At 46.8% G+C, this 26,858-nt stretch overlaps 5 protein-coding genes and 1 long non-coding RNA gene across 10 annotated transcripts; 4 read left to right on the top strand and 2 right to left on the bottom strand.

Moving 5' to 3' along the window:
• Nucleotides 1–79: 79 nt before the first annotated feature.
• Nucleotides 80–12,120, bottom strand: terb1 (telomere repeat binding bouquet formation protein 1). Its single transcript, XM_076019125.1, has 18 exons — nt 11,824–12,120; nt 11,629–11,739; nt 11,345–11,476; nt 10,993–11,124; nt 10,731–10,791; nt 10,507–10,625; nt 10,291–10,419; nt 10,025–10,177; nt 9,794–9,925; nt 9,524–9,649; nt 9,267–9,391; nt 8,918–9,186; nt 8,727–8,824; nt 8,570–8,644; nt 8,208–8,447; nt 7,686–7,757; nt 7,323–7,523; nt 80–597 (listed from the first exon to the last, which is right to left on the bottom strand). Exons 1-17 carry the CDS (start codon nt 11,858–11,860, stop codon nt 7,420–7,422), a joined length of 2,115 nt encoding a protein of 704 aa, XP_075875240.1. The 5' UTR covers nt 11,861–12,120; the 3' UTR covers nt 80–597; nt 7,323–7,419.
• On the top strand, nt 2,177–3,831 carry LOC142883848 (uncharacterized). Its single transcript, XM_076019127.1, has one exon. The coding sequence runs from the start codon at nt 2,177–2,179 to the stop codon at nt 3,233–3,235; it is 1,059 nt and encodes a 352-aa protein (XP_075875242.1). The 3' UTR covers nt 3,236–3,831.
• A 468-nt stretch (nt 12,121–12,588) lies between the features above and the next one.
• Nucleotides 12,589–16,359, top strand: pdp2 (putative pyruvate dehydrogenase phosphatase isoenzyme 2). Of its 2 annotated transcripts, XM_076019159.1 has the most exons (9): nt 12,589–12,730; nt 12,982–13,173; nt 13,279–13,461; nt 13,587–13,706; nt 13,799–14,085; nt 14,226–14,331; nt 14,414–14,650; nt 14,725–15,024; nt 15,721–16,359. In XM_076019159.1, exons 2-9 carry the CDS (start codon nt 13,093–13,095, stop codon nt 15,994–15,996), a joined length of 1,590 nt encoding a protein of 529 aa, XP_075875274.1. In that variant the 5' UTR covers nt 12,589–12,730; nt 12,982–13,092; the 3' UTR covers nt 15,997–16,359. The 2 variants fall into 2 exon arrangements, with proteins under 2 accessions (XP_075875274.1, XP_075875273.1); XM_076019158.1 differs by having other exon boundaries at nt 12,589–13,173.
• A 346-nt stretch (nt 16,360–16,705) lies between these two features.
• On the top strand, nt 16,706–22,305 carry LOC142883861 (B-cadherin). Of its 3 annotated transcripts, XM_076019153.1 has the most exons (16): nt 16,708–16,919; nt 17,054–17,109; nt 17,368–17,457; nt 17,555–17,677; nt 18,312–18,467; nt 18,575–18,716; nt 18,790–18,962; nt 19,033–19,161; nt 19,397–19,582; nt 19,666–19,910; nt 19,998–20,140; nt 20,238–20,462; nt 20,832–21,056; nt 21,151–21,281; nt 21,620–21,763; nt 21,847–22,305. In XM_076019153.1, exons 2-16 carry the CDS (start codon nt 17,059–17,061, stop codon nt 22,099–22,101), a joined length of 2,418 nt encoding a protein of 805 aa, XP_075875268.1. In that variant the 5' UTR covers nt 16,708–16,919; nt 17,054–17,058; the 3' UTR covers nt 22,102–22,305. The 3 variants fall into 3 exon arrangements, 2 of the variants coding, with proteins under 2 accessions (XP_075875268.1, XP_075875269.1); XR_012926090.1 differs by lacking the exon at nt 21,847–22,305 and having other exon boundaries at nt 16,706–16,919; nt 20,832–21,028; nt 21,620–21,759; XM_076019154.1 differs by lacking the exon at nt 17,368–17,457 and having other exon boundaries at nt 16,709–16,919.
• A 207-nt stretch (nt 22,306–22,512) lies between these two features.
• tmem253 (transmembrane protein 253) lies at nt 22,513–24,637 on the top strand. 2 transcript variants are annotated; one of them, XM_076019156.1, is made up of 7 exons: nt 22,513–22,741; nt 22,834–22,998; nt 23,094–23,204; nt 23,284–23,340; nt 24,019–24,129; nt 24,266–24,406; nt 24,497–24,637. In XM_076019156.1, the coding sequence occupies exons 2-7, from the start codon at nt 22,834–22,836 to the stop codon at nt 24,542–24,544; spliced, it is 633 nt and encodes a 210-aa protein (XP_075875271.1). In that variant the 5' UTR covers nt 22,513–22,741; the 3' UTR covers nt 24,545–24,637. The 2 variants fall into 2 exon arrangements, with proteins under 2 accessions (XP_075875271.1, XP_075875270.1); XM_076019155.1 differs by having other exon boundaries at nt 22,514–22,768.
• Nucleotides 24,488–25,349, bottom strand: LOC142883863 (uncharacterized). The gene is made up of 2 exons (XR_012926091.1): nt 24,839–25,349; nt 24,488–24,711 (listed from the first exon to the last, which is right to left on the bottom strand). It is a non-coding gene; the product is annotated as an uncharacterized LOC142883863 (long non-coding RNA).
• Nucleotides 25,350–26,858: the final 1,509 nt, after the last annotated feature.

Genomic DNA, 26,858 nt, shown 5'->3' with positions numbered 1-26,858 from the left:
GTTTATATTTTCTTTTAACACTGGGTTTTTTTTTTCCTTTATAGGGAAATAAATGGTCTTGTAATCACAATTCAAGAGTTTTATGGGGAGAAGAGCATCTCCCGGTCAGGCGAGATCTTCCTTGCTGTCTCTTGGGTCAGATAGATTGTGACAACCAATTCAACTTGAATGGCCGCGTAGGCGTAAAACCAGGGCGCCACGTGCTCCCAGCTCCAGTACCACAGCTTCAGAAACATATAGCTAGCGAGGCCAATCAGGATGATGAGCCACGACGCAGCCTGCAAGGCCGTGCTCAGGTGGAACAAAGTGCCATCTCTGCCGTAGGTTGCAAACAGTATGGAGAGACAGGCAAAGGACAAGAACACCACAGGTGAGAGCTGACAGACGTGGAGCCCGGCTTTGAAGCGTATCCCAGGTTCGATGAGGAGGGGCATCTCAGGGTGGAGGAACTCCTCACTAGACAGCAGCAGAGAAGCCAGGATCTCTGCCAGGATCACCAGGAGTAAAGCAATGATGGAACCACAGCGACACCAGATGTTGCTTCCATTCTGATTGATCATCTCCGAATATGGCTCCTCCTGCTGCTGATCGTTGACGCTTGACGGAGAACAACAGAGGAGATGCACACACTTAGTGTTGAACTCCTAGATCTAACACAGGAAATCAGACAAAACACGCCAACTGACACGTACGTCACACACACACACACACACACACACACACACACACACACACACACACACACACACACACACACACACACACACACACAACAAACCGCACATCCACTGTGTAATGTCAGAAATCGACAAATAATACGTGAAGTTACGGCAGCGTCACAGTTTACCCCTTCAAACCAGCCCGAACAAAGAGTTTGAAATTATTAGGACATTTGACCAGCTTTTTGTATGGCTCATTTCGAAAATGAAAGTCCAAAAGTTGCGCATGTATTTCTTACATAAATAAACAAGGAGTAACAAGTGGTTTCAATGACGCAAGTATGTTAATATACTTGAAACAGACACGTGAATTTTGTTTCTTTTCTTTTCTTTCTTTCTTTCTTTTTTTTGAAATAAAGCTTGTTTTGGTTTTTGGTTTTGTTTTAAATATCTTCTACTTTTCGAATAAAAGTGACAAAGGGTACGTGATTTGTCGATAAGTAAAATCAGCGATTAAGTAAGAGCTTGCTAAAACACATTCCCCCACTTAAAACTCGTATTCTTACCTCTTTGAACCGAAATTGTTGTTGCGCAGCGGTACACAACTCGCGTCTTGCAGGAGTGCGAGGTTGGATACGCCCCCATGCGCGTTTCTGCTGCGCCGAATAAAAGGTGCGGGACGCGGCGCGGACGAGCGAACTTCGCCCCGCAGTACGAGACTGTCCGAACCAGCGTGTCACAGAAGGGCAAAAGCAGCTCCCGCAGGTAGGCTACGGCCACACGAAGGTCCAAAATTGACTTCTTATTCTTCTGTCACTTTCTTTGAAGCCGGGCTCGAGTCCCCCCCACCCCTCGTTCGTTTTTTTTTTTTTTTTTTTGCTCCCACCAGAAAGCAATTAGTGTCGTGTTTGGGGTTTTGTGTTGCCCCCCCCACCCCCAGAATGTCTGTAATCAGGACACGGTCGGTCGATATATCTGCATTAATGATATTCAAACTTTATGTTTGCTTCGCTTCTAAAGCGCAGGCGTTTCAACAACAGAGCTCCGCAGTCACAAATCAGCTGTTTGGAAACAAACGAGTGAGAGAGAGCCAACTCGCTCTCTCGATCAAGAGGGATTATTTGATGCGTCAAAGTGCGGGTCTCAACTTGTCCACACTAAGTTTGCATGAGCTACTCTCACCCGCGGCTTATAAACTGAGAACTCACTAGACCGGCTCGGATCTATACTTGCGCATGTTGTACATGGAGTCCCAGGAGTCCCGCAAGCTCCTATCAGGGAACACTGTGTACCATTAACACGCGTGCCGCTGTGCCTCTTTTGCCCACCTTGTCATTTCTATGTTGTTGGTTTTTATTTATTACAATTTCATTTCTATGTGTATTTTATAATATAAAACAGCAGGTTTGCAGACTAATCCCATTAAATCGTTTGTTTGAATTGCTTTGACCAGTTGTTTTTTTTTCAGTGGAAAAGATCATCTCAGATGTTTTTGTTGTAATTTGTGCAGATCGATCATGGGCAATACATTAAGAAAACTCAGCAACACTGAAAAGGCTCCTGTTCAACCGAAGGCTGCGGCCGAGCCGGTGGCAGCCGAGCCGGGCCCAGTGCTGGCTCAGGAGGCTGCGGTCTCGGAGAAACCCAGCGCAGACGCTGGCAACGAGCTAAAACCAGAGTCCACTTTACCTTGTGAACAACCTGCTCCAGAGAGCCAGGAGGAAAAGGCTCCCGATGCAGCAGAGCCACAGCCGGAGCCGGAGGCCGCACAGCCTGCAGAGGAGTCGGGAGCAGAACCGGCTGTGGGAGCAGAGGAACCAAAGGTGGACACGCCTTCTGAGATCAAAGAGGAACCAGAACCATCCAAGGTTGCAGAGCCAGAGCCAGTGGCGATCGACACTCCAGCTCCAGAACAAACTGAGCCTGCAGAGAAAACACCCGTCCCTGACACACAGCCTGCACCAGAACCTGAACCAGAACCAGTCCAAGAGCCTGTCCCGGAACCACACTCTATCCCAAATCTAGTCCCAGAAGTGGAGATGCCCACAGGGCCCATCTGCGAGCTGCCTGTGCCTGAGCTAGTGCCTGGGCCCATCTGCGAGCTGCCTGTGCCTGAGCTAGTGCCTGGGCCCATCTGCGAGCTGCCTGTGCCTGAGCCAGTGCCTGGGCCCATCTGCGAGCTGCCAACGCCTGTGGTTCTCGAGCTGAACAACGAAATCCTCAACCAGGAACTTCTGGTTGAACCAGCGATTTGCTCACTCCCTCCGAGCGTGGCCAGTGCCTCAGGCGCAGCTCCAGACGAGACCTCGGACGTGGAGGAGGGCCAGGACGGTGCGGAGGCCACGGCGGCCTTGGCAACAACCAACCTGCCGGCGTCCGAGGACGAGTCGGAATCTCCGGAGAAGCCGATGGAAGTGGCCGCAGGGAACCTGGAGCAGGCGGTGAGCGACGGCGGAGAGGAAATCAGCGAACTCCTTCAGGACCTGGCTCTGAAAGGAAGTGACCTGATCGTCGACCTCACGCCCGCCAACGTCAAGCTCCCAGACGAACCGTGCACCTCAGAGATGTGCGAATGAGCCGACCGGAATCCGCAGCGAGAAGCAAATGGACATGTTGTTTTGCTCGGTTGAAAACCTCCTTCACAGCCGTTGCGTATGTCAACAAATCGCAATCAAAAAAACAAAAAACAAAAAAACCCAAAGTGCCTTCGAAGTAAAAATGATGCTATGTGACACCCAAAGAACTCCCACAACTTTAAAACTGTAAGTATGTTTCTTTATCTATGTAGAGGAGCGGGTGTGTTGTTTGACAAAGGGAGACAAAATCTCAATGCAAATGAAACCTCAGAAGAGATTTAACTTTGTTTGACGGGGCTTTGAATAAAAATGTAGCACTGCTTTTTAGAAATAAACTTTTTACGAGAAGACCAATGGATAAAAAAAATCTACTTTTTTCTTTTCTTTCTTCTTCTTTTTTTTTAAATTTTTTTTTAAAGTGAATAGAGTTGTGTGTAATAGGTGAGGGGCAGTAGCAATGCAAGCTCAGACGCAGCACTGCAAGTCATCAGTATGTGCGACAATACAAGTGTCGAAGCTTTGGCCTTTAAAACTTGTTGTATTTGTGAAACAAAGACGTGTTTTCTTCTTAACAATAAAAATATATTACACCGGTGTGACAGTGATAATGGTGATGATGATGCAAGTGAAGGGGTCCAAAGTTTTCCACTTCCTTGAATGCAACCGACGCTGTCGACTTTTTTACACCAGACTGCATTAGGGCCACAAGAAGCGAAAACAATGAAGATGGATGTTTTTTTCTTTTCTTCCAAGTTTCCAATTCGAAAATAAAGTTGACATTTTGAGATTACAGTCAAAATTTCGAGAATAGAGTTAATGTAAAAAGACGAAATGTCGTAAATAAAATTGAAATCTTGCAATTAACGTGAAGTAAGTCAAAAAGTGGAGAATACAATGGAAAGGCTCTGCGCGCAAGTCTAGTGGAGTACTTCCGTTTACGGCAGTTTCCTCATCACTGTGGGTAACTCGAGTTAATCCACCATCCGTCCAGTCGACTCGCCAATGTCCACTTTATGTGCGTCGTCTTTATTCATGAACTTTCTACTTTCTAACTGTTCACGAAATTTTGTCTGTCCCCCCCCACAAAATATCAACTTAAAACTCGAAATGAAACCTTAAATAAAAAAATCTCCTTCCCGTAATATTTTTTTCCCTTCTTGTGGCCCTAACCCTCTTTCGTAGCAGCGTGTGGACATGGAACTGGGAGAGCGCCGCTTCTCACAGTCCCGTGGGAGCGAGAGGGATGGGGGCTTTTTTTTTTTCTTCCTTTTTTTTCCCCCCCTTCTTCAAGGGGCCTGGGTCAAAAGTTTTCAGTGCGTCTCCGTCTCTGTCCATGAGAACTCTGGCTCCTCGCATGCCTCTCCCACCGCACTCCCCTTGCCCTCGCAGCATTCCTAACACAACATCCTCGCACAGCAAGTCGGTGGGACTTTGGTATGAGAGGCCACCGCTGTCTGCGGGGGGAGGAGGGCGGGAGAAAAAGACTTTGGCCAAGGGTATTATAATGGGACAGGAAGACGTGTCTGATGCAACGCAACGTACACGGCCCATAAGTCCCAAGCGCTCGGCTCTGCCCGGCCCCACCTACGGTTAAAGAGGCTACGCCTCGGAGTCTTTGCGACAAGTGCTCGACGAGTCCCCACGGAGTGGGAGAGGCGCTCTTTAAAAGCGCCATCCCAGCCGGGCCAATCCTGACTCAGAGATACATTAAGCCCGGCGAGACGCCTCTCCACGCTCTCCGAGAGGAACGGATAAACAACGCTTGCGATTCCTCTCATACCACAGGCTCTCCTCAGTAATTTCCTGTCTTCAGGCACTGAGGCTGACGGCCACTGCTCGCGCACTCTCGAGACGAACGACAAAACTGTCAGGATGGTTTTCCGCCGTTGAGAGAATTTTAGTTGGAAGGACACTTTTTGCATATCTGGCAGCTTCGTGGAACGACAAACCACCCTGGCACTGCGTTCAAACAGTTCTCATGATTCACGATTTCACACAAACGGTTTGCGAAGTGTTTGGACTCGGCTTTTTGACGCAACTCTCGGACGCCTGTTGCAATAAGATCTGACAAATGAACATGTATCAACACAGCTGTGAGTCACCAAGACGTGGTGCTGCAATAGCAAAAAGGCTTCAAAATAGATATTACTCAACTTTAGTACAGTTCACCCAAACAACTTTTTTTTCTTTTTTTTTTTGAAGGATTTGCTCAATTAGACAATGAAAGTAGACTAGACGTAGTTCCATGTCTGACAAAAAAAAAAGGCAATTTATTCAATTTCATAACTGCATTTGAGAGGGAAGAAGCTTAGAAATGAACTTTGCCAACAACAACTACAACAACAACACTAAATAATAATTGTCTTTTGAACTTATCGTACTGAGAAAACAACGAAGCCTGTTAACTAGCAAGATTTCCAACATTCAGCATCCTGGGCTTTTTTTCTTCCTAAAGGGCAAAAAAACATTAACTTAAGACCAGTTTGACATTTACATGGAAAAATCAAATACAGTCGACGCGCACGTTCTTACCATTAACAGCCTGGATTTTTTTTAATTATTTTTTTTGCCTGGCATCATGGCATCCAGGTTTAAAGGGGTGCGACTGCAAAATGATGTTCCGGGAGCGGCTGCGGCCTCTCTGGCCCCTCAAGGCTCAAATCTTTTCTTTTCCTTCCCTAAAAATAATAATTAGAGTGAGAGCTGCGTTAGGCACGGCTCCTATTAGTGGCGCGTCCTCTCTGAAGTGTTGCGACTGGCTGCTCGGGAGACAGAGAACACATTTCAAACTGTCGGTGCCTTCATGTTTCTATGGCAAGTTCTGAAACGCCCGAAGTGTCTGTCGATTGAAAACATGGTGTTGTGTCGTGCGTTTCATGCACACGGCATGTGTTTTCGTTCACATGCATTGTTCACTTCCGTTTTGTGGTCCGTCATTGCAAATGTGTTAAAAAAAAAAAAAAAAATCCCAGCATGTCATGTGATCACTCTCCTTAGACAAAGGAGGAGGGATAAGTGTCCGTCGTTGCCTCATCAGCTAAAGAACTGAGTGTGCTCTTATTACTTCCTCTTCTAGTTTAAATTTCTCATTCTATTATTAAATTAAACACTTTGACTTCCTCAATATGTCAGCTTTAGCGTCTTCACTGTAACTGCCCTGCTTCTCACCGGACAGTCGGCCGGCTTTGCCTGGTTCAGCTTCGAGCGCTAAACACAAATATAGGATGGACACGAACGCGCTGTCGTCAATGCAAAAGGACAAAGCAAATCTGGACAAAGCGGTCGAAAAACGAAATGGCAATGTCAAGACCGGGCCAGCTGCAAAATATTTGGCACCGACATTCACTAACGCAGCGGAACAGAGCGAGTTTTAAATAAAACTAACCCCAAAACAACCTACTCCCTTGAAAGGCAGAAGCGGGAGGAGAGAAAACAGCTGACCTGCACAGAAACAGAATAGTTGGAACGCAGAGTGGAAGAAATAAATACTCCGGGTGTAGATTGGTGCAAAGTGAGCAATGGAAAATGCGTTTGGCAGGGAACCTTTTTTTTTTTTTTTTTTTTAAAGATACAGTCGATCTCGGGGATGACGGCGCAGAAGCAAACAACAGTGGCACCGAGTCTGTTTGCAAAGTCGGATTCGGGGGGGGGGCGGAGGTCATGTGAACAGGCGCTGTGGCCGAGGAGGGGGTGCGCGGCAAAGACGTCGCAAAAAAAAAAGAAAGAAAAATAAGCAAAGACTACGTAAACATTTAACGCTGACTAATAATAGTCCATTCTGATTGGGCGTCCCAAACAATGACTCTGTCACACTGGAGCAGGTTTCATCTCCTCCCGGCGCGGAGTCACACCCTGCCGAAGCTCACGGCTCGGGCCTCGCTCGCATGCGACGCACACAATGTGGTTCCCAGGGTGTGAAACAGCTTCGCTACAGCTGCACTGCTCTAAACCACGGCTGGCAGCGCGACAACATTCCTGCAACTCTCCCGTTCCTGCTCTGCCAGGGTCAGCGCCCACTAGAGGACGGACACGGCAACGCTCGCACACAAATAAACAACAATCGATACGTTTGACGTCACCGACGCACCTTGAAGGAGGCGAGAGATTTTCAGCGGAATCGGGTTCGGATCTGAGGACGAGATTGTTGTGATAATGCTGATGATGGCAGAGGCGGTGGTCGGTGTTCAGGCGTCGCTGAAATAACACGCGCTGCTGTACAAACCCGGCGCCCGACTGGAGACCGAGGCATCTGCTTTTGTCCCTCTGTGCAGTGGAGTCAAACCGAAGCCTGCAAAGACATTTAATGTCGAGGGGGTTTTGAAAGCAGACGTCTGAAACTATCATGCAAACTTGGAAAAGTACAATTATTTGGCTGTCAAAAGTTCTTTTTAGAGAAAAACTTTTAGAGAAGTTTTTTTTCTTTTCACTGCAGGCTTCTTCTAATTCCTACCGTGTTTCGTTCTTGGTCGCGTTGGTGAGGCTTTCTTGTTTTGCCCACTTTGGATTGGAGTCAGGCAGATGTCTTTGATGGAGGAGCAATAAAAAAAAATAAAAAAAAATCAAGACAACTTTTTCTGGCATGACTTGAGTACAAAAGTTAAACGACATGAAGTCATGGAAAAAAAACAAACATGAAAATTGATTGCTGAACTCCAAGAACTGCTTGAAGTAGCAGTAAAACTGTAATGCAGTCCAGTCTCAGCTACTGCCTCAGACTGAATTAATTTCGGAGTGTTAAAAAATATTTATTTGCCGAGTTGTAATATTTTTTTTTCTCCTGACTAATGAGCAACAATAAACATGCGAGGAGATGTGACTGCAAAAGTGGACTGAGTGTACTGAGTGTACTTTTCCCCAGATTAACTTGAGTTTTACATTGAAAGCAGATTGGATTCACACACGGTGACGCGACATGAACATCAGCCTGCATTTAAAAATCTTCAAGATGTCGAACTGCGACAGCTTCTCCTACTTTGTGGCCCAGTCGCTGGAGACGGCTGGCAGCGCGAGTGCGTCCGCCGCGCGCCGTGATCTCGCCGACCCCCCCGGAGCAGAATGTCACGGCGCTGCTTCCGAAAGCGCTCCGTGGCCTGCTGCAGAACCCTATGCATGTCACAGCTGGACTGGCTGGAGCTTTGGAGGGACGCAAAATTGCGACTGGTCACCTCCTCGAAGGTCAACACGCAACCTGAGGGAAACACAGAAAAGACTCCTGAAGAGAAAGTGCGGCGTAAACAGGAAAAGCGGTTGTTGTTGCTGCTGTTGCTGTATTATTTCGTGGCTAATTCTCAATAATTATTTTGAATTACTGCAGAAATACATGTCATTGTTTACCAGCGCAGCGGTCACGCCGGACTGAGCGCAGCTCTGCCAGAATCCTCTCTGCCTCGCTCGTCTTTTCTCGAAAACCTTAACACAACAAAATTTTGCTCACCGAACGTGTCAGACACTCACGCATCAGTTTCATTAGAAGTCGGGATCACAAAAATTGAAAAGTAAAAGACACAAAAGGAAAGAAGCTTACATTTTCCCATAGATTTAATTTCCCTTAAACTGGGACTTAAGGGAGGCAGGGGCTCCAAGAAGTGGCTGAACATGAGGGGACACAGGCACAGGCAACTATTGTCACGTTAAGTCTCTTTAACGACTTCTGAGTGATAAACAACGAGGAAATCCACTGACTTGTGTGGCTGAAGCACTCTGGCTCCCTCTAGCGGCAGCAACGTACCAGTACCCATGCACGTTAAACAAGTGACATCGCCCGCGTCCTCTTCCTTCTCATTTACTCTCGGGCTCGTGCCCTTCGCTCTCCTCGCTCCCTCCTCCTTCGCTGCTTCTTCAACAGTTCCCAGCCCAGTGTCGTTCTCATCCTCCGCTCCTTGACGTGGTCGAGCTCGCCGAAAACCGACCGACGCGGATGGTTCTGCGTCCTTCTGCTTGTCTTTGTCTACCTAAACATGCACAAAAGCATGCTGTGGGTGACTGCGCTGCATTGTTACGATGCCGTCACCTTGTGAATGTACGACCTGACCTGTCTCTTCTCAAGCAGGTGGAGGCGGTGCAGTAACTCCCTGGCTGAGCTCATGTAACTGTTGATGTTTCCAAGGGAATCAGTATTTTCACCGTCCGACAGACCGGGTGCTCCTAGGGACATGGCTTTGGAGACAGGACAACAGAATGTAGTTTGCTGTTCTTTTTTTTTTTTTTTTTCTTTTCTTTAAACGTAATTTCAATCTTGGATGAAACTGATTTGGTTGTCGCTGCAACGGCAGCATTGCTCTGACTTACTGGCCTGTTTGCAGGTCTGCAGTATGAACGTAGCAGCCTTTCGAACCTCCTCACTTGTGTCCTCTGTCAGCAGAGTTATGATAAGAGGCAGGCCTCCACTCTGCACTAACTGGGTCTGGTGTGCCTCTGCACAAAGGCGGGGGAAAATGACTTATTTTCTTTGACGAAGGGAAGGAGGAAAATCTGCGCGATGACAAAGCGCGCAAAATTGAAAAGACAAACATCAACGGAGAAAAGTAGGTCTAAGCCCACACAATGTTCCAGACTTACCAGATGCCTCAGTGCAGTGACTAAGCGTTAGCAAAATAGAAAGCCTGTCCTCGGGCTCCAGATGTGGACTCATCAGCACAGAGAAGAGGTGCGAAACGAGGCCATACTGAGCCAGACCGGAAGCTAGAGAGGCTAAGAACAGAACGTGGAGGGGTTAAAGGCAAACATGTTGGAGACTTAACCTTGTTTCGCTGGATTTATGTGTGTGTGTGATATGTGAGTGTTACTCACAATTATCCACAACGCAAGCCGACAGAGTTTTTGCAATGGTGACACAAAGCTGGCACGACAACAAACTCGTGTCTGCTGCGGAGGCGAGATGAACGAGTGCAAGACAGAGAGTGTCCAGGCCTCCCGAGGCAGAGAAACTTTCCTGAACACAAGCTGCAGAGGCAATCCAGCGAAACCATTAATTGGACCGCCGACCACTTGAAGTGTTTCACATCTCAAACAGGCAGGCGGGGACTTGCATCAACCCAATATACCGTTCCACCTACTGTTGTTGGCAACAGTCATCGCCAAGAAGGAACAAATGGGCTGGAAAATCTCAGTGCGTGGCATAGAGATGTCCTGAAGCCAGATCTTAATCATGGGAAAGACTGCGACACAAACACGCTGAAGCTCCTCTGGAAGACAGAAGAGAGAAAACGGTTTCAACTTTACCCCAGGGGATCATTTCATCGAATATAAATAACAATATAAGACAGCAGTACCATTCTGAGGGTTGTTGACGCATCCACAGAGAGCACTGGACACAGATGCCCAGAGTTGGTATACCTGGGTAGTATTAGATTTCCCCATAGCAGCCTCTGTGGACAGGGGAAAAGAAGTCCTGCAAAAAAAAAAAAAAAAAAAACACAAGTTGACACACTGACAAAACTCTACATAAACCATGTGCTGCTCATGGTTGTACAAAACGAAATGGACAGTCAAGTACCTGAAAAGGTCGAATAAAACATCCAGACAGCCAGAGATTTGTGCCAATGTCTGTCCTGACTCTGTATTAAAACAGGAACATGAGAATTACTAAAGCCTGTCAACAGATGCAGATGTCTGTCAAAAAAAAAACATCACTTTTTGCAACATATATAAATGACTTTGAGAATGAAATATATTTTAATATACAATATAATAAAAACACAATATGAAAGATGGGCAGGAATTGCAGATTTAATGTAAACATGTCTTCTTGATCTTACTGTTGTTGGCGACCAACACAGACAGCAAATAGATGGAGACTCTCTTCTCTGTCAGCGGCGCAGTGTCTTTTGTCAACAGTGCAAACAGCTGAACGAATGTTTCCTTTCTGCACAAAGAATCCTTGCAATACACTACCGCAGCGAAGAACACAAGTTAATTACGTGTCAAATAGATAAAATGCACCCCCCAACCCCCATCGTATAACATTGAAAACAAGTGTGGAGTAAACTAAATATATGAATGCTGAATCACACAATTATTTCCTGTAAGCAAAAAGTCAAGGCTTACAGTCAGCACAAAAGCAGACCATTTGTAAGGGTGCATGATTTAAGCGACCACACATTAGCTTACCGTTAGCCTCAGCTAATGCTCCAAGAGTGAAGAGTGCCGTCATTCTGACGTCTGAATGGACAACGCCGGGTTTGGAGAGGTTGAACACAAAAGCAACGCCTCCCATTTCTTTCAGAATGTCTACAGCGTCCTCTGAAATGACAATGAAATACACAATTATTTACTTTTTTTATTTTTTATTTTTTTTTACTTCGACTTAAACTTTAAATCAGATTGAGATGTGTAAGAAAAGCTTTTGTGAAAGAATGTGATAGAGAAAATGCCTTATGTCTGTCATCCCCTACCACTGTTTTCACAGATGGAGTGAATGGCAAGCAGAGCTTGTTTCTGCATATCAGGACGCCTCATCTGAAACTTCAGACAATCGAGCAGCAAACTCAGATCCGTCCTCAAGGCTGTGAGCAGAACGGTGAAATGTGTCAATAAAAACCCGCAAGCTGCAAGCTAAGATGCAACCTTCACGAACACGGACCACTTACTATTGCGACTCACTCCGCAAACCGATTTGTTGTCCATTGGAGTGATTTAATTTATACACACATTAGCCAAATGTCGCGCATCGGCAAGACACCTGTTGGGGTTCACAGGCACAACACCTCGAGTAAAACAGTATTTTAGGTTTAGCTAAACAGCTAGATGACCTTGAAGCTAAAGTTAGGAGCAGCACCTCAACAAAAATACATAAATAATACACTTATATATGCAAATATATAATATAGGACCGTGACGTTTCTGATTTTTCAGAAAATGAAATACGAAGAAAATGTAATTTAAAAATATATATATATTTGAGTGTATCCTACGCGAGAGTACATTTGTGACGTAGCCAGAGACGTCCCCTGGTGGGAGAAGGAGGGATTGCCAGGAGGTTGCCAAAGTAGTGTCAGGAGGAGCTCCGACTTCAGGTTCTAACACAGTTTTAGGCAGGCACGTCTCTCGGGCAGAAGAAAATACTGGTGAAATTTCTGCTTTCGCAACAGAAGTGCTCAAATGGTTTCATCCAGTGTCACAAAAAAATGTTCCCTACCCACAAAGTGTGTCGTTTAAAGTAACTTAAACATATCCCTATATCTCAGGTTAACAAAAATGTGGCTAAAACTGATAAATCAACAAATTAAAGAAAAAAAAATGAAATAAATAAATAAACAACTCAACACTGGATATTTTAAATATTCTTAAAAAAAACAAAAAAAAACCAACAAAACAAAACAACCATTTGTGACAGGAAATAGCGCGTCGGACGCGAACGTCTGACGTCATGCGCCGTCATTCCACTCAGATTGAAATGATCGATATTGATTCAATCGAGGGTTTGTACGTATTCTCCTTATTTGACGACTTAAACAACCTGACATGTCATCGATTCACTCGCGTCTATCACGAAGTGTAAGTTATGTCGGACATTGGTCGCCAACGGTAAACGCGTCACTGCTTATGTAAAGTAGCCGGGGCTAGCAAGCTAACAGTTAACTTTACTGTAAACGCGTGGAAATGTCAACTCACCGCCCTCGACAATCGGCACGGAAGTTTTTCATCGACACTGACAAGCCGATATTGTGTTGCGTTGACAACCATCGATCGTAAAGCCTGTGGGTGCCTGTTATTTTTTTTTTATTATTATTATTTTTTTTTTTAAGACGCAGACATAGCCAGGGGTTTTCACAGCACTTGTGCTGAAGTTCCTTCGACACTACCTACTAGCATCACATTCAGCAAGCGGCGGCTCCCTCCAACAACGACACAGTAATATGACTGGACGTGTGTACGCCAGCATCCTTCAGAGAGCTGCCAGCTACAACCTGACACTTGCCTTTACAGCCCCAGTGCAGGTCTGTTTTCAGCGTTCTATTTATCTCGATACATCTGAAGGATCAGTTACACTTTTATTTCGCACCCAAATGTATATTCACGGCAGCAACTTCCTGTTTCCCCAGCCTCAACAGTCCCACCGGCTTCACCACTCATCCTGGGCTGCCTCCAGATCCGAGCAGCTTTTTCGCAGAGCTCAGACGTCACGAAGGAGCCTTCAGAGTGGAAGACGTCTGTCCACCCACCAGGATCTGGTCTTCCAGCTCAACCAAATGCAAGTTAACAGCATTCTGCGGTCAAACGAGCAGGTATTTGAAAAATGTAGCTCTGGTAAAAATGTGCAACATGGGACATTTTCCAAGACTGTGGGGTTTGGAGTAAGCGTTGAATGAAGGTGGACGTTTTCTCACTTGCTGTCCGTCTCGTTCCCCAGACTGTGAGTGTGCCTGAGTTTGACGGCAGGGGCCTCAGCGTTGTGAAGAAGTTTGACACCAATCAGCTGGCGGCCAACACCCCCAATGAGGACCGCCGCAGTGCAGCCACCTGCCTCCAGGTATTCCTGCTTTGCCGTGCTGTCCGCAAATCCATCGCCTCACTTTAAACCCCTGTTAGTAAATTTCCCTCCGCCTTTATGTTTTGGTCCAGTCGAAGGGGATGCTGTTCGGGGTGTTCGACGGCCACGGCGGCTGGGCGTGCGCGCAGGCCGTCAGCGAGCGGCTGCTCTACTACGCGGCCGTGGCGATGATGCCGAGGCGCGGCCTGGAGGAGCTGGAGGACTGCATGGAGCACGGCAGGGCCGTCCCGCCCATCCTGCAGTGGCACAAGCACCACACCGACTTCAACTACCGCGACTCGGCCTCGCTCTACATCGATCACCTGCGAGTCTTCTGGCAGGAGCTGCTCGACACTGAGGAACACGACCAGGGCATGAGGTAGGAGTTGCGGGAGATGTCACCGTGTGAAAATCTCACATCAGGGTTATTGTGACCCAAATGATCACGGTGATTATTATTTTACCGGTAATCGCTACGTCCCTTGTGCGTTGACGTGTTTTCTTTCTATTTTGTTTCAGCCCTGCGGATGCTCTGCACTACGCATTCAAGCGGCTGGATGCCGACATCTCCTTAGAGGCTCAAGTGCCGTTTCCCAATGACCTGATGAAAAGCACAGCCGTCCAGGTAACAGGAGGAACCCCACCCTCATTTCAGCTACTGCTTAATGTCGCACGCTGACGACACCGGGTTATAACTACCTGCCCAGGTCGCCTTTGCCGGTTGCACAGCCTGCGTGGCTCACGTTGGCACGGATGGGATCCACGTGGCCAACGCCGGTGACAGCCGGGTGGTTCTGGGCGTGCAGGGCGAGGACGGATCCTGGAGCGCTTTGTCGCTGTCCGACGACCACAACGCAGAGAACCAGGCTGAGGTGGAGAGGATCAAGGCCCAGCACCCAGCCTCCGAGAGGGACACGGTGATCATGGACGACAGGCTGCTTGGGGTGAGAGTCCGGTGGAGTTAAAAGCAGCAGGTCATGTGACCCAGTTCCGTTCTAAACAAGATTCGTCCTCCTAGATTCTGATGCCCCTGCGTGGGTTCGGTGATGTGACGTTCAAGTGGAGCCTGGAGCTGCAGCAGAGCATCTTGTCCAGCCTGGAGTCGGGGGCCGACCAGGACTCTTTGCACATGTACCAGTACACCCCACCCAACTACCTGACGCCGCCGTATTTGGACGCGACGCCGGAGATAACCTATCACAAGCTGAGGCCTCAGGACCGCTTCCTGATCCTCGGCACCGACGGCCTGTGGGACGAACTGGGGAACGAAGATGCTGTGAGGCTGGTCGGAGAGCACCTGAGCGGGATCCAACAAAAGGTACGAGAGTGTCGCAGTCAGTACGCCTGTGTGAGCACTGATCGTCTGACCTTATTCGCACGGGATAAGTCAAGTCTGTATTTTACTCTAATTTACGGACATTAAGACCCGGATATGACGTCAGTGCGGCGCACGTAAATAAACAACTGTAAATAAAATGTTAAAGAAGCAACGTGACTTCTGAACAGTGCGCAGCTGTCATCGGGATAACGGGCCGTCCGTCATAAGCCGTTTGAAAGATAGAAAATTGTTACTTACTGCACGCTGCTCTGCAAGTCAGCCATCTCATCTTCCCAAATTTTGCTCTTTTGATTGAACAGAGTTTTGTCTCTCTTCGAATGGCTTTCCAGTACTGATACGAGACTGTGTTTGCACCCCAACAAGTAGAAAAGGCGCGCAATAATACATCAGTATTCCTAATTTGAGACGGGCCGTTTAAACAGCAGGACTTCCTTGATTGATATATGTATTTATATGTTTATTAAATATATGTACTGTGTGTAATTGGTGGCAGTGGTACTAATACTGATTCTTTTGTTTGTTTTGTTGTTGTTCTAACTATAATACTAGTGTACACGTAGAAGGGTTGAATGACTTCGTTCAAATAAAAAAACCCGGAACTTATAGTCACTCAGATGTCTCAGTTGTTTCCCCGTCCACTTCTGATCATTTTTTTTTTTTTTTTTTTACAACCAGGCGCCAATCTCCGTGTCCGAGCGGAAGCTGAAACTGGGTCGGCTGCACGAACTCTTGCTGAAGCGCCAGGCCCGCGTCTCGTCCACCTTCGACACAAACGCGGCCACGCACCTCGTCCGACACGCTCTCGGCACCGGCGACTACGGAGAGCTGTGCCAGGAGAGGCTGGCCGCCATGCTGGCGCTGCCAGACGACCTGGCTCGGATGTACAGGGATGACATCACGGCCACTGTGGTGTATCTCAACTCCGACCTGGCGAAACATCAACGCAGCTAGAAGGACGTTGTTGGGTTGTTTTTGGGTTGTTTTTTTTTTTTTATCTTAAAGGGACGGAAACAAATTATCCCTGAACCCACTGTCACACTGTCAGTGTTGGTGAAACATGGGACAAATACACACCGTGTTACATAGATAATTTTTTTTATCAACGCGTTGTCACTGGAAGGACTGTTTCAACACTGGAGCTTCATCACACACTTCATATCAGACTCAAAAACTAGTCCCAATATCCTGAGATTGTTGTGTGTATTTAAATTGACCACTCAGTGGAAGAAATTAATGATGTTGTTCCTCTTGTGCTTTGTTCAATTCAAATTAAAAAATTAAGTTGCGTTATTTTTTTGTTGTCTTTTCCAACCTGCTCTGTATTTTGCCTCATTCCCTCACATATTGTTTCAGAAATGAAATGTAATGCTGTTTCATAAACCTCAGTTTAATTCTTATTTTACACAAACACAGTTATTTTACTGCCGTTGTGTATTTGTTGCCATTAAGTACTTCAAACCCGTACTCAGCCATGAATTGGAAATGAGATCTGGATCTGATAAGATGAACTAAACAGGTGACAAACTGTCTCTGACATCAACTCGGGCTAAGTAGGAGAGTTTTCAAAACAAACACCAACGAATCTGTTGCTGAGCGCCATGAGAGCTCATCTGATCCGCGCCTGTTATGTAAACACTGCGCCACTGAAGGCGGCAGCTAAAAGGTGAGAGTGGAAATCACAAACATGCACCTGACGAATACTCAGGTCAACTCTGCTTATTTGTCTTAACCCTCCGTTGGGCTGATAAAATCAACCCTAGTCTGCACGTTTGGGCGTCAGGCAGAGGGAGCACTCCACTGCTTTACTCAAAGGCAAGAAGAAGACTCGGAGGAAGAGGACTAAATCTGGAGGAAGACCCATTAACTACATGAAGGTGAGAACGCCCAGATCAAGGAAACGGGGTCTGGGAAGGTCATTATCTTGGCAAACTTCACTGACAATAAAGCAGGAGATCCCGTCTGGCTCAGGGATGGTGGAGTAAAGATCTTTACTTTTCTCTCCGCCAAGGAAAAATGACGAACTACAAGACTTTAGGACTGCTGATATTTCTGTACCAAGTGCAGGTGAGTGTTGAATACTGCCGTATTTATATTTTTGTTTCATTATAGTCACATTGAAATTTCCAAATGGCTTCTGTCTGACATTAATTACATTTTACATTGTTGAAATAGCTTTTGGATTGTTTTTTTTTTAACATAAGAATCCAGTAAGAATTTTCCGCCCAGGGCACCGATCTGTCCAACACTGCTCATATCACATATAAGAATGAGTATTTCAAAACCACCTCTGCAATTGAACGACCTGCCATTTTTCCCTCACAGTGTTTTGTCCTCCTGAGTGGAGCAGAAATCTATCCAAGCTGCACCAGTAATGAAACACAGAGACACAAATACCAGGAGATCAGTGAGCAGGTAACGAGACTGATCATCGAGGAGGCAACTTGATATCTGATCTCATTATCTGAAATCCTGTTTTTTTTTTTTTTTTTTTTTTTCTTTGTTTGAACAGGGAAAGTCCTCCTCCACTGAACTCGCGTCTGGCAGTTTGAAACGGGTGAAAAGGGAATGGGTAATTCCGGCCATCAGCTTCCCGGAAAATGACAGAGGTCCGTATCCAAAATTCATTATTAAGGTGAGTAAGTCAGATCAGTTGAATCCTCTCGTGTCAATCACAGTTTCTATTTATATCAAATGGGGATGCAGCCATACCACTTTTTTTTTTACAGAATAATTTTACAGAGTATGAGTACTTGCATTTCAGTACTCACCAATACCGAGTACTCAATAAGGCTATTACACATTACAGAATTACTTAGATTTTTTTTTCCCCACAGATGTTCTGTTATTTGAACAACATCCCTCAGCACGTTTTTCTACAGCATGGGCGACTGTCACAAGATTCACTTGTGACTTGTGACAAATTTAATAAAACTGTCATATACATACGTGTACAACTGGTATCGGTGTCAAGGTATCAGCACGCATTTTACGAGTACGAGTCGAGAAACCCCGGTATCGGTACCCAAACCAAATATTCTTATTGGTGTCATGGTATCGGCACGCATTTTTACGAATATGAGTAGAGTAACCATGGTATCGGTACCCAAACCCAATACTGGTATCGGTGTCATGGTATCGGCACGCATTTTACGAATACGAGTAGATTAACCCCGGTATCGGTACCCATATCCAATACTGGTATCGGTATAAATCACTATGCAACCACTTGCAACCTGGACACATGTACTTGTGTCACTCTTGTCCAGCTCAAGTCAAGCAACGGGGAAAAGATGGCGATAACCTACAAGATCAGCGGTCCAGGTGCCGATCAGCCCCCCGAGGGTCTCTTCACCGTCCACCGTCGATCCGGAGCCCTGTACGTGACCCAGCCCCTGGACAGGGAGAAGATAGCCACATACAGGGTATGCCGAGAGAAGAAAATGAGCACAGTCATGATCGTTTGCGTGACAATTTCCTATTTAATGTGTGGTATACTGCACCCGTACACATGGGGGCTTGTGTGTTACAGCTGTGGGCCCATGCGCTGATGGGGGACAGCAAAGCCGAGGAGCCCATGGAGCTCATCATCAACGTCATAGACCAGAACGACAACGCCCCAGCTTTCACCCAGAACCCCTTCTACGGGGGCGTGAGCGAGAGCGCCACCATCGGTGAGAAGTGCGTCTGTGAAAAACTTTCAAGCCGGTGGTGGCTCCGCTGCTGACGCCTCCTTCCCCTCCACAGGAGACCAAATCATAAAGGTGGTGGCGGTGGACAAAGACGACCCGCAGACCAACAACGCCATCGTGAGGTACAGGATATTGACTCAGAGGCCCAACGAGTCCGGAATCGACCTGTTTGCCATTAACCCAGTGAGCGGGACGCTCAGCGTTAAGGCGCTCGGTCTGGACCGAGAGGTGAGCGTCACCTCAACTCCCTCTGCTCACCCGTTACTCCCCATAGCCGACGGCTCGCTCCCTGTCTCAGATCCAGCCCGAGTACAAGCTGACCATCGAGGCCGCAGACATGGAGGGCAGCGGTCTGACGGCCACCAGCACCGCCGTCATCAGCGTCACCGACAGCAACGACAACGCTCCATTTTTTGCCGTCGCTTCGGTGAGAACAATATTCCCACGGCTTCGCCTACTTAGTCTTTGTCCAGATTTGATCCAGATTCTTCCAGGTGACCACAACAACGAGAGCAAAGATGCAGTTCAATGGAATACACAAATAGTACAAATAAACAAATATAATATCATTTAAATATAAAAGACTTAAAACAAGTAAAATGCTAAATGGTGCATTTCTTCTTCTTCCTCCTCCTCCTCATCATCATCTTTATTCCTCCAAGATGTCCACATCAGTCCCAGAGAACGTAGCTGGGGTGGAGATCCTCAGGATGACTGTGACAGACAAGGACGAGTTGGGATCTCCGAACGCCAACGCCAAATTCTCCCTGCTCAGGGGTAACGAGGGGGGGCAGTTCAGCATCAGCACCGGCTCCAGTAAAATGGAAGGCATCCTCAGAACAGCCAAGGTGGGAAACACATCCAACACCAGTTCAGTGTCAGGTTACGTTACCCCACCAACGTCACCCTTGCTCTCCGCACCGTCTCCAAGGAGCTGGATTTTGAGGCCGGATCCGTCTACACCCTCCTGGTGGCGGTGACCAACGAGGAGCCGTTCTCTGGCCCCGTGTCCACCTCCACGGCCACCGTCACCGTGGACGTGCTGGATGTCAACGAGCCCCCGGTCTTCAGGCCGGCGCTGATCACCGCGAGCATCTCAGAAGACACCAAAATCGGGAGGTCTGTCGCTAACCTGAAGGCCGAGGACCCGGACGCAGCCAGGAAGCAGAGCGTCAGGTCGAGATAAATAACGACACACAGGCAGCTCTAGTACGTCCACGACACGCTGCTTTAGCTTCAACCAAGGTGCTTCTCTGGCCTCAGATACAAGCTTCACAACGACACAATGAGGTGGTTGAGCGTTGACAAAGCCGCGGGATCGGTCAAGGTTCAAAGCAGCATGGACAGAGAGTCGAGCTACGTCCGAGACGACAAATACACAGTGTTAGTTCTGGCCTATGACAACGGTAAGCTTTATGTCAACTTAGTCTTACGTTACCCTTTCTCCTTTGGAGCATCCAGAGCTGTAACTCCCTCCTGCTTCTGGCCCTTACCTCCCGACAGACACCGTCCCAGCCACAGCAACTGGCACCCTGGTTGTGGGTTTATCAGATGTGAACGATCATCTTCCTCTGATCAAGCAGAGGAGGATCACTCTGTGCAACAGAGAGCCTGTTCCTGCCTGGCTTGACATAGTGGACCTTGACGGACCGGGTCATGCAGAACCTTTTACAGTGGAACTCCTGGGAGAGCACAAGACCAACTGGACTATTAGCACCAATTCCACAGGTGAGAGTGTTAATGAACAGTGTATATATGTGTATATATGTAGGTATATATATATTTACATATATATCAATATATCTATATATAGTATTGATACAGGAGGGTGATGGCTTTACAAGAAAACTAAATATAATTGAATTTACAATAACAATTAATTTTAAAGGCTGGCCGCGTGCAACTTAGCAGCATCTTGTGGTAAGAAAGTATATTGCAAACAACGCCGACGTTTGCTTCTATATAAAATGGCTATGGAGCTGCTCACCCCGGCAAATATTTTTCTCACACGCGTTGCGTAAAAAATAAAGACAAGCAAGTATATGTGTATGTTGGGCATCTCTGTCGTCACCCCTCTCCCACTCCTCCTGTGTGAAGGCAGTGCTGCAGCTCTGGCCCCCAGGCGGGAGCTGCCACCTGCCGACTATCACGTGCTGATGCGTATCTTCGACGCCGGCATGCTCTACCAGGAGAGCACGCTGATGGTGGAAGTGTGCCAGTGCCAGGGCACCGTGTCCACCTGCTTCATGCCACGTTCCGACCCCCAACTGGACGTCCCGTCCCTGGCCACCTCAGTACTGGGAGGCATCCTTCTTCTGTTGGGTACGTGGCTTTTCTCTCACAATGTCACGGTTGACTTAGGTTTTTTTTTTTTCCCCGTCTCTTCTATTGCGCCGTCTCCTCTGTCTGCCCACAGTGCTGCTTTTGCTGTTGCTTTTGTTGCTGAGGAGGAGGCAGAGGCCCGTGAAGGAAGCTGCGCTGCTGGAGGAAATGCCCAGAGACAATATCTTCTGCTATAACGAGGAGGGAGGAGGAGAAGAGGATCAGGTTTTCAACCTCCATCATTACGCTGATATGATTCACCAAATACTTTAAAGGTCACACGATGCCCATTTCCAGGAGTTTGTCATCCAAAAATTGTAGGGATGCCCAGCCAAACAACATTTTTAGCCCTTTTTTTGTGCAACTAAAATTTTCAGTTTTGGCCGCTTGACCTTCTGTTTGGAAAAGGTCAAAAACAATGTGGCTCAGAGGTTGGGACAGCTTCCTGGTGTTGGAGGTCATGACCTTGAAAGGTGACAATTAGTTCCCTTTGTGACATCACAAAGGTTTTTACAGAGCATTTTCTGCTTGGACAAACATGTTCTTCTTACATTGGTCGCTAGGACTATGACCTGAGTCAGCTGCACAGAGGGCTCGACAACCGTCCCGAAGTCTTCAGCACCGACGTCCTTCCAACCATTCAGAGTCGACCAAGTTACCGCCTGCAAATCCAAGCCAACGAAGAAATCGGACAATTCTTGGACGATGTGAGGAAACAGTGAGAATTCTACCTGATATCCTTTTTTTGACCGATAATTTGAGGCAAATGTTTCATTATTTGTTTCGGCAGAACCTGCGCGCCGCTGACAGCGACCCCACAGCGCCCCCTTTCGACTGCCTGCTGGTCTTCGACCATGAGGGCGCCGGTTCGGAAGCCAACACTCTCAGTTCCCTCTGCTCGGACTCGGACTCGGAGCAGAGTTTCCGCGGGCTGTCGCAGTGGGGGCCGTCCTTCAGCAGGCTGGCGGACATGTACACGGGACGGACGGAGGAGGAGGAGGACGACGACTCGCAGACGCTGCCGGGGAAGACGGAGTGGGTCTGACAGGACAGGACAGGACAGGACAGGACAGGACAGGAGGGGCCTGCAGTCGGACTTTTCAGGAGATGACATCTGAACGAACTGCAGCACAATAAAAAGTTTTGATTTCTGAATAATTCTGAATATTTTTTTTTTTTAGGTAGCTATGAAATAAAGAGGAGACAAAGATTCTGTGTTGTACATTTAAATATGAATAATGAAATACTTTTTGCTGTTTGTTGGCTGATTTATCATTTTTGCGACGGTAACATTGTATATTTTCCTTTACAGTCTGATACACTGGAATGTTTTTAAACTTCATTGTGCAATCTATTCTTCCTTGAGTGCGTGGACATTTCGTCTCATTTTAAAATTTAAAGTTTTTCCACTCCAGGTTTGTCTGTTTGCTTCTTGTTTGCACGTGAGTGCAGCATTCAATCACAGAGGTTTCAGTCTCGCCCAGTGATCTCACTCAACCGCTTCCTCCCAAACTGAACTTTAACCACAGACTATCTTCCAACTCAGGTGAACTTTGACCTGGTGTTTAGTCGGAGCCAACAGAGCGGCAGAGGGAGACGCTGCTGAAATGTTTCGTCCGGTTTAGTTCAGAGAGAATTGGTTTGGAAATGACGATTTGGGGATTTGATAGTCACACCAGAGGAAAGTGAGCCGTGCACCATTCGGAGTAAAGGTACGTGTGTGTCTAATAAAACATGTGTGTCGGTGTCATTCTGTGACTATTTCCCCTCACTGCAGATGACACAGAACATGTTCCAGGAGGGCCTGTACCAGGTGTTTTTCAAGAGCTCTGCTCCGGCCCCCACCCCACTGACCCAGGTCACCAGTCCGGGGGAGCTGGTCAACGTCCGGATCCATCGCTGGTTTGGGACCGTGGTCAGCGGCAGGCTCCTGGTCGCCGGGGTGAGGAGGCGCCTCCCTCGGCTCGGTGCCAAGAGCACGCTGAGCTTTCCCAGCTGAGCTGCCGCTAAAGCTGTGCGTGTCTCCCTCCCCCGCAGGTGGTGCAGATCCTCGGCGCCGCGGCTAGCCTGCTCGCCACGGTCAGTCACGCCTGCGTGAGCTACGGCTGCGCCCTCGCCATGTTCACACCCGTGTGGTCCAGCCTCTCCGTAAGTCCAAAATCCGTCCATGGTTAGCAGATAGTAGTAATACAGTACGATCACTAATAAATAAATGGTGTGTATGCAGTACTTTGCAACCGGAGGTTTCGCCATAGAGGTGCAGAGGAAAGCCAACAAAATAAAGGTGAGTTACTTTCGATTCTTTGAACGTTTTCACTTAGCGAGTCTATAGACGAAAGCACAACCCTTGTTTGCGTTTTCTCTCGCCCTCCTCCAATGAGGCGGGTGGTGACAGGTGTGGCTCGTCATCCGTCGCGATCCTCTGAACAAAAGACCCTAAATGCAAAGACGAGTGTCACAAAGGTTAATAGGTCAAAGACATGTTCCTTGGGTCAACAAGGCCCCTACAGTGCTGAAGGGTTAAAGTTGAGGCAACTTGTGTCCTCATGGTAGCAAAATCCAGTCTGGTTGCCTCAAGTTAACACTAAAATGACCCGGATGACTGAGAACCTTCACAGACAAGGTCCATACATGTTTGAAAAAAAAAAAAAAAAAATCAAAAGATGCTAATGCCAAATTTATCTGTGACTTTAAAAAGATCAAAATAGTCAATTCAGATCAAAAAAGTTGTCAGTTGTCAATTTTTTCTAAATAATAATATTGTATTTATATCGCACTTTACATTCAAGCAACCTTAAAGTGCTGCAGAAAAAACAATTAAAAATGAAAGCAATTTAAAAAGTTATTCAGATTAAAAGAAGAGAATTTCTTTCTTTTTCTTTGAATCCAATTATTTTTTAATGTACAATTTATATATATATATTTGTGCCATAGTGTTGAATTTTGTGGCAATGTTGCACAGATCATCATCCTGATTGGCCTGAATATCTTCAGTCTGCTGTTTGGCTTCTCTGCTCTTTTGGCCAACAGCCTCACAGCCACAAAGGCCACAACCTTCAAAGCCAACCAGCAGGTAAACACTGCACCAATATAGGGTGTTTTTTTTATTATTATTATTAATTTTTTTATAACTGAGCCTCTAAGAAAATATAGAAGTTTTCGTTTTACGCGCCACAAGTCCATGCTAACTCTACACTTCCCGTCACCAGCGCATTGGTTCGTACGTTGCAAAGGGCAGCAGCATAACATTCAGCACGCTGTGTTTCCTGGCGTCCGTCTACATTCTCTTCCTGTCCTGGAAAGGCCTCCGCCGCTACAGCTCCCCCAAGACCTACAGCCGTCTGTCAGAAGTAAGTAAAGCCTGCACTCGTATCTGGACTGGTTGGTGGTTGGCTCAACGTGAACGTCTTGTGTGTTTTTTTTCCCCCCTCCTTGCACAGGAACATGATGATAACACCCTGTTTGACCAAGCGGAATATGATCTTTAAGTCCAAGAAGTGAGGACGCACTCCTAAATACTCGTTTGTCCAGTGTGTAATATTTAGTAGCGCATAGTTGCTAGAAGACAAACAAAGACCAGTGTTCATCATTTAGAGCTTAACCGCCACGGCCACGACGCTGTGTTAGCTTCAGCTTTGATAAAAAGTCTTTTTCACTGACTTTATATATCTGCAAACATAAATAATGATTTTTTTTTTTTTTTTTTTTTTTTTTTTAACACACTGGGCCTCAAATCACGCGACCAGCAAAGCACTAACGCATCTCTTTTGGAATTCCTAAACCCTCGAAATTCAGCTACGTCAAGCAAAATGCAACTGTAACATTGAAGCTGCGGAATAGTCAAGATTTCAAATGAGAGGTTTGAAAAATGTTTTAGAGCCGTGCGGAAGCCTCAGTCTCACTGGTGCTTCCCAATTGCCAACACAAGAGGGCAGTATATGACTGGAATCATTTCGCCTGAGGCGAAAAATAGGTTTAAACAAATGTCTGGCGGCACTGATTTTCTTTTTTTTACATGAAATCCAGTGTTGTACAATAAATATCATTTTGTTATTTTAAAGGTTATAAATATGTATTGAGGTTGTAAACTTGAAATGATTCAGATGGAGAATCTGAAGGTGTACTGTACCTATTATACTTCTGATTTGTGTGTCTTTATTTCAAAGGCCTGTGTACTAAAGTACTGTGATGTCATTTTCTATCTCCATATAAGTTTTTACCTTATCGGCAAGAGTTTTGACTGCATTGTTCTCAACTGATAACCACTTGGTGTAAATAAATATCTTTCTTCGATGATTGCATTCGGGTTTTTAAATGACCGAACTCGCTGGTGGCGTTCGCGTCACTGGGAAATCTAGCCTGAACAACCTCCCGCCGAAACAAATCCATTTCCGCCACAAGCTCCCCGAAGACACCCTCGCTATGAGATCTCAGACTGACTGGGCCTCGGCAAGACAGACGGATGGCCAAAAACTATATGAAGTCCAGACGGAGAGCGCGGGGCGGGTGTGGCGTGGCCAAGTATTCCAGTGATGGAGGACTTCATTAGGAATAGAAAGCAAGGTCACGTCTTGCTCCTATAGCGGGCCTACACGCACACACGCACACACACACACACACACACACACACACACACACACACACACACACACACACACACAGAGAGAGAGAGAGTCCACGCAGCCAGTTTCTCACGGCATGTCTCTCTAACAGCTTCCAGCTGTTGCCTGGTCTTGGAGAGCCGCTATGAGAACACGGCGAGAACAAAGAGCAGCATGGGATTCATTAGCCAGTGGACACAGAGAGGAAAACCGTCGAAAGAGAGAGAGAGAGAGAGAGAGAGAAAAAAGAGAAAGAGATGAAAAAGTTCGCCGTCCATGCAGAAAGTGACAGCTAGAAACCACTTTTCTTTTCTTTCTTTCTTTCCTTTTTTTTTTTTTTTTTTTTTTTTTAACGTGGTTAGCCATCTATTTATAGAGCAGAGCGCGCGGTTGGCTGCTTTCACTTGGTTTCAGCAACGCTGAGCTGCATTCAACAATCCCTTCGAGGGGACAAACAATTCGGATTTTGAATCAAACATCGGAATTAGACATTTATGTTTTTTTTTTATTTTTTTATGCGGCAGTTGAAAGAGGAAGTGGCGCGTAAGGTGACTCAAGATTTGTCTCTTCTGGGCTTTGGTAGAAGTATGGAGAAAATACAAGCGCGCGAAAACGTATTTTTTAAGCTTAGATAAACACCATGGCTACTTGAAGGTCTTCCCACACAATAATACACATACACACTGTCACACATACAAAGTTGGAGCAGAACGTTTTGTTGTTTCTTACCTGGTGGTTGACGCCGCAAAACAAATGCATGAATTCATTTCACCTGTGGAATTGGAAGACGTCACGTAATCATTGCACCTGGTTCAGAGTGATGACTGATGCATTTCAATGACAATGAATGGATGATTGTGTCAGAAAAAAAAAACAACAACCACCGTGACTAACACGCTGCCGCGTGGGATTCATTCCGAACGGCCACTGGACGGAGAGATGAGAGCATCACGAGACAATATGTGGCGGAACAGCAGTGTGTGCGGAAGAAAACATCCCTCCCGGTGTGTGTGTGTGTGTACGCAGCTGTTCATTCTCGAGCTCCGCGGGCTGGCCGATGAGTAATATCGTTTATCTTTCGCAGAGCTCCTTTGTTTGAATCCACAGGAAATCCTGCGGCTCCTCGTCCTGGCGGCCTGGAATGCGAGAGGAAGCGAGCGAGACCTGGATGTGATGACAGCGGAGTGAGTGTGCGTGCGCG

This window comes from Nelusetta ayraudi, unplaced genomic scaffold, assembly GCF_046127955.1.
Source record: "Nelusetta ayraudi isolate G7.1 ecotype Tasmania unplaced genomic scaffold, CSIRO-AGI_Nayr_v1 ptg000009l, whole genome shotgun sequence".
Classification (NCBI taxonomy): domain Eukaryota; kingdom Metazoa; phylum Chordata; class Actinopteri; order Tetraodontiformes; family Monacanthidae; genus Nelusetta; species Nelusetta ayraudi.
Note: the sequence above shows the minus strand (reverse complement) of the source record. Positions and strands in the feature narration are given on the sequence as shown.

Bases quoted from the DNA above. Each gene is read 5' to 3' on its own strand.
- LOC142883848 (XM_076019127.1), top strand. From the start codon at position 2,177: ATGGGCAATACATTAAGAAAACTCAGCAACACTGAAAAGGCTCCTGTT.
- terb1 (XM_076019125.1), bottom strand. From the start codon at position 11,860: ATGGACAACAAATCGGTTTGCGGAGTGAGTCGCAATA. The intron at 11,125-11,344 runs GTAAGCTAATGT...TCGCTGCGGTAG, and splicing joins AGCATTAGCTGAGGCTAACG to TGTATTGCAAGGATTCTTTG. The intron at 10,792-10,992 runs GTAAGATCAAGA...GTTTTAATACAG, and splicing joins TGTGTTGGTCGCCAACAACA to AGTCAGGACAGACATTGGCA.
- pdp2 (XM_076019159.1), top strand. From the start codon at position 13,093: ATGACTGGACGTGTGTACGCCAGCATCCTTCAGAGAGCTGCCAGCTAC. The intron at 13,174-13,278 runs GTCTGTTTTCAG...CTGTTTCCCCAG, and splicing joins CCTTTACAGCCCCAGTGCAG to CCTCAACAGTCCCACCGGCT. The intron at 14,651-14,724 runs GTGAGAGTCCGG...TCGTCCTCCTAG, and splicing joins TGGACGACAGGCTGCTTGGG to ATTCTGATGCCCCTGCGTGG.
- LOC142883861 (XM_076019153.1), top strand. From the start codon at position 17,059: ATGACGAACTACAAGACTTTAGGACTGCTGATATTTCTGTACCAAGTG. The intron at 19,911-19,997 runs GTCGAGATAAAT...CTCTGGCCTCAG, and splicing joins GCCAGGAAGCAGAGCGTCAG to ATACAAGCTTCACAACGACA. The intron at 21,282-21,619 runs GTTTTCAACCTC...ATTGGTCGCTAG, and splicing joins GAGGAGGAGAAGAGGATCAG to GACTATGACCTGAGTCAGCT.
- tmem253 (XM_076019156.1), top strand. From the start codon at position 22,834: ATGACACAGAACATGTTCCAGGAGGGCCTGTACCAGGTGTTTTTCAAG. The intron at 22,999-23,093 runs GTGAGGAGGCGC...CCTCCCCCGCAG, and splicing joins GCAGGCTCCTGGTCGCCGGG to GTGGTGCAGATCCTCGGCGC. The intron at 23,205-23,283 runs GTAAGTCCAAAA...GTGTGTATGCAG, and splicing joins CCGTGTGGTCCAGCCTCTCC to TACTTTGCAACCGGAGGTTT.